The 4,108-nt window shown below is 36.8% G+C and overlaps 1 protein-coding gene across 1 annotated transcript; it reads right to left on the bottom strand.

The window, feature by feature from the left end:
* Nucleotides 1-671: 671 nt before the first annotated feature.
* On the bottom strand, nucleotides 672-1,958 carry LOC149230678 (uncharacterized). Its single transcript, XM_089381382.1, has one exon. The coding sequence runs from the start codon at nucleotides 1,956-1,958 to the stop codon at nucleotides 672-674; it is 1,287 nt and encodes a 428-aa protein (XP_089237508.1).
* Between the last annotated feature and the right edge of the window lie 2,150 nt (nucleotides 1,959-4,108).

The raw sequence follows: 4,108 nt of genomic DNA, 5'->3' as shown, positions 1-4,108 counted from the left end.
AATTTATTTTTTTATTTTTATATTCTATTATTATTATTATTATTATTAATTCTCATTTATTTATTTATTTATTTTTATTTTTTTTATTATTATTTTCTATTTTTATTATTATTTTTATTTTTATTTTTATTTATTTATTTTCTTCTTCTTATTTTTCTCTTCTCTCTTTTTTTTTATATATTTATATATTTTTATTTATTATTTATTTTATTATTATTATTATTATTATTATTATTATTTTATTTTATTTTATTTATTTATTTTTTTAATATATGAGTGAAACGAATAAAATTGCAATTAGTTAATTATTAATAATCTAGGTCTAGGGTGAATAATTAAAAGGGTGAAATTACTATTACTAAACCAATGATATCAAGAGAAAACAATGACCAGCTAAACCAACAGAGAGGGGTCAGGCGAAGAAGAGGCTAAGGTAAAAGGGCTAGGATCCAACACCTACTAATCTTCCAGCCGTCATCCCTATTGAGATTCAAAGGTCTTTTCTCGATCTCAAGGGCTTCCCTCAATTTTCGATGGTGAAATTGTGCCACTCTTGCGATAACTTGAGCCTCTTCGATACAGACTTGATGTTTAGTTTTCTTAGCATGCTCAGCCAGGGCTGAGGACTTGGCCCTACCATGCCTCAAGTCTGCTGCATGCTCACTGATCCTTTAATTAATTGAGCGACCAGTTTCACCAATGTATGGGGCCCCGCAAGAACAGGGAATGACATAGACCCCTTTCATGTCTTTAGGGTCAACATGATCTTTAACAGATCTCAGCGAGCTACGGATGGTGTTAAGAGGTCTAAAGGTCGAGGGGATATTATGCCTCTTAAGAATCCTAGCGATCCTATCAGTGGTTCCTTGGATGTAGGGGAGGTGTACCCCAAGGATCCGGTCTTTAGGATCTTTTTGGATAGAGGGCTCCTTCCAGGCCTTGAGGAAGGCTTTTTGACCTAGGTGTCTACTGTAACCATTTTTAACGAAGACATCGAGGAGATGAGCCTTCTCTTTCGCTAAGTTTTTCTCATCAGAAATTCTTAATGCACGAGTAGCCAACGTGTTGAGAACGCCTAACTTCTGAGCAGGGAAATGATGAGAGATGGCATGGAGATATTGGTCGGTGTGAGTCTTTTTTCGAAAGACTTGGTGGGAGAAGGAACCATCAATATTCTTTGAGATGAGAACATCCAGGAAGGGAAGGCAACCGTTGACTTCCTTTTCCATAGTGAAATTAATGGCAGAGGATTGTTTATTGAGATGATGGAAGAAGAGATCCAACTCATCATGACCATGAGACCAAACGACACCAGTGTCATCTACAAACCTCTTCCAAAGCTTTGGCAAGAGACGGGCTGAGGACAAAGCTCTGGACTCGAAATCTTCCATAAAAAGATTTGCGACGACTGGGGATAGGGGGGAGCCCATGGCCACCCCACAAGTTTTCTCATAGAACTCTCCTTCGAAGCTAAAAAAGGTGGAAGTAAGACATAACTCAACTAACCGAGCGGTATCAGGGTCAGTGAGCCTATTGATAACTTCCACGGCCTCATTGATGGGAATACAAGTATAAAGGGAGACTACGTCAAAACTAACTAGAATATCATCGGGGTCAAGCTTCACCTTCTTAAGATCATCAACAAACGACGCAGAGTCTTTTATAAAGGACTCTGTGCAGCCAACCAATGGTCTAAGCTTTAAGGCAAGGAATTTTGCAAGAAGGTAAGTAGGACCACCGATGGTATTGACAATAGGTCTTAAGGGAACCCCTTCTTTGTGGATCTTTGGAAGGCCATAGATCCTAGGGGTGATGGGGTTGCTTTCTATGAGCCTCCGGGAAAAAGAATCAGTAAAATTACAGGACTTGATAGCAAGAGAAACTGCCTTTGAAACCTTCTTTAAAGGATTCTTGGACAGCTTTTTGTAACTTCCACTATTGTTAAGATGATCCAACATCTTGGATCGGTAATCATCCTTGTTAAGGATGACTGCTGCCCCACCTTTGTTGGCTTTTAGGACAACAATATTGTGATTTTGGTTTAAGGTTTTCAGAGCCTCAAACTCAGCTTTGCTGATATTACTACGAGGTAGTTTTGCCTTCCTAAGGGCCACGACACAATATTGCCTAATCGTGTCCTTAATTTTATCCGGAAGGCTCTTAATACCAAATTCCACACTGCAGATGATGTCTTCAAACTTGTTGGGTGGCCATGGGCTCCCCCCTATCCCCAGTCGTCGCAAATCTTTTTATGGAAGATTTCGAGTCCAGAGCTTTGTCCTTAGCCCGTCTCTTGCCAAAGCTTTGGAAGAGGTTTGTAGATGACACTGGTGTCGTTTGGTCTCATGGTCATGATGAGTTGGATCTCTTCTTCCGTCATCTCAATAAACAATCCTCTGCCATTAATTTCACTATGGAAAAGGAAGTCAACGGTTGCCTTCCCTTTCTAGATGTTCTCATCTCAAAGAATATTGATGGTTCCTTCTCCCACCAAGTCTTTCGAAAAAAGACTCACACCGACCAATATCTCCATGCCAGCTCTCATCATTTCCCTGCTGAGAAGTTAGGCGTTCTCAACACGCTGGCTACTCGTGCATTAAGAATTTCTGATGAGAAAAACTTAGCGAAAGAGAAGGCTCATCTCCTGGATGTCTTCGTTAAAAATGGTTACAGTAGACACCTAGGTCAAAAAGCCTTCCTCAAGGCCCGGAAGGAGCCCTCTATCCAAAAAGATCCTAAAGACCGGATCCTTGGGGTACACCTCCCCTACATCCAAGGAACCACTGATAGGATCGCCAGGATTCTTAAGAGGCATAATATCCCCTCGACCTTTAGACCTCTTAACACCATCTGTAGCTCGCTGAGATCTGTTAAAGATCCTGTTGACCCTAAAGACATGAAAGGGGTCTATGTCATTCCCTGTTCCTGCGGGGCCCCATACATTGGTGAAACTGGTCGCTCAATTAATCAAAGGATCAGTGAGCATGCAACAGACTTGAGGCATGGTAGGGCCAAGTCCTCAGCCCTAGCTGAGCATGCTGAGAAAACTAAACATCAAGTCTGTATCGAAGAGGCTCAAGTTATCGCAAGAGTGGCACAATTTCACCATCGAAAATTGAGGGAAGCCCTTGAGATCGAGAAAAGACTTTTGAATCTCAATAGGGATGACGACTGGAAGATTAGTAGGTATTGGATCCCAGCCCTTTTACCTTAGCCTCTTCTTCGCCTGACCCCTCTCTGTTGGTTTAGCTGGTCATTGTTTTCTCTTGATATCATTGGTTTAGTAATAGTAATTTCACCCTTTTAATTATTCACCCTAGACCTAGATTATTAATAATTAACTAATTGCAATTTTATTCATTTCACTCATATATTAAATAAATAAATAAATAAAATAAAATAATAATAATAATAATAAATAAATACAAATAAATAAATAAATAAAAATAAAAATAAATAAATAAATAAATGAGAATTAATAATAATAATAATAATAATAGAATATAAAAATAAAAAAATAAATTACCCTAATCTATTATTGATAATAATATTCAAAAATGTTAATTTAAAATTAATATAGTAATATTAACTCGGGGTTAATATAATACAATAATATTACTGTAAATAAATAAATAAATAAATTAAAAAATAATAACTAAAATAATAAAAATAATAAATATATAATATATAATAATATATATATATATATATATATATATATATATATATATATATATATTTACTTTTATATATTTTAACCGTTAAAAGACTTTTTAACCGTTGCCTGTTCATATAACCGTTTATATAGCCATTGAAGGACCTGCATACTCTATTTAACGGATCGCTCAGATTTGTTTCTCAACTTGTCCTGACGATGAACCACACTAGTTGGTTCGAAACACGTCGACAAATGATTCTCTATGTGATTTTGCTGAAATCTCTAACAATCAAGTATGGATCACAGAAGTCTAAAATCTTTAATATATGCAGGATGCTGATGCAAACAAGGAGATGTCATGATGAAAGACCATCACAAAGGCATTTTTGATTTAATGTTCATTTTCTATTTTTGAACAATATCTGGATTGCCTAATGTAGGGCTATCAAA

The sequence above is a fragment of the Pinus tabuliformis genome, chromosome J, assembly GCF_031772625.1.
Source record: "Pinus tabuliformis cultivar Carrire ecotype Pingquan chromosome J, CPIR1, whole genome shotgun sequence".
Taxonomy (NCBI): Eukaryota; Viridiplantae; Streptophyta; class Pinopsida; order Pinales; family Pinaceae; genus Pinus; species Pinus tabuliformis.
This window is presented reverse-complemented; position numbering and strand designations above follow the sequence as displayed.

Coding starts and splice junctions, on each gene's coding strand:
- LOC149230678 (XM_089381382.1), bottom strand. CDS start 1,958: ATGTTGGATCATCTTAACAATAGTGGAAGTTACAAAAAGCTGTCCAAG.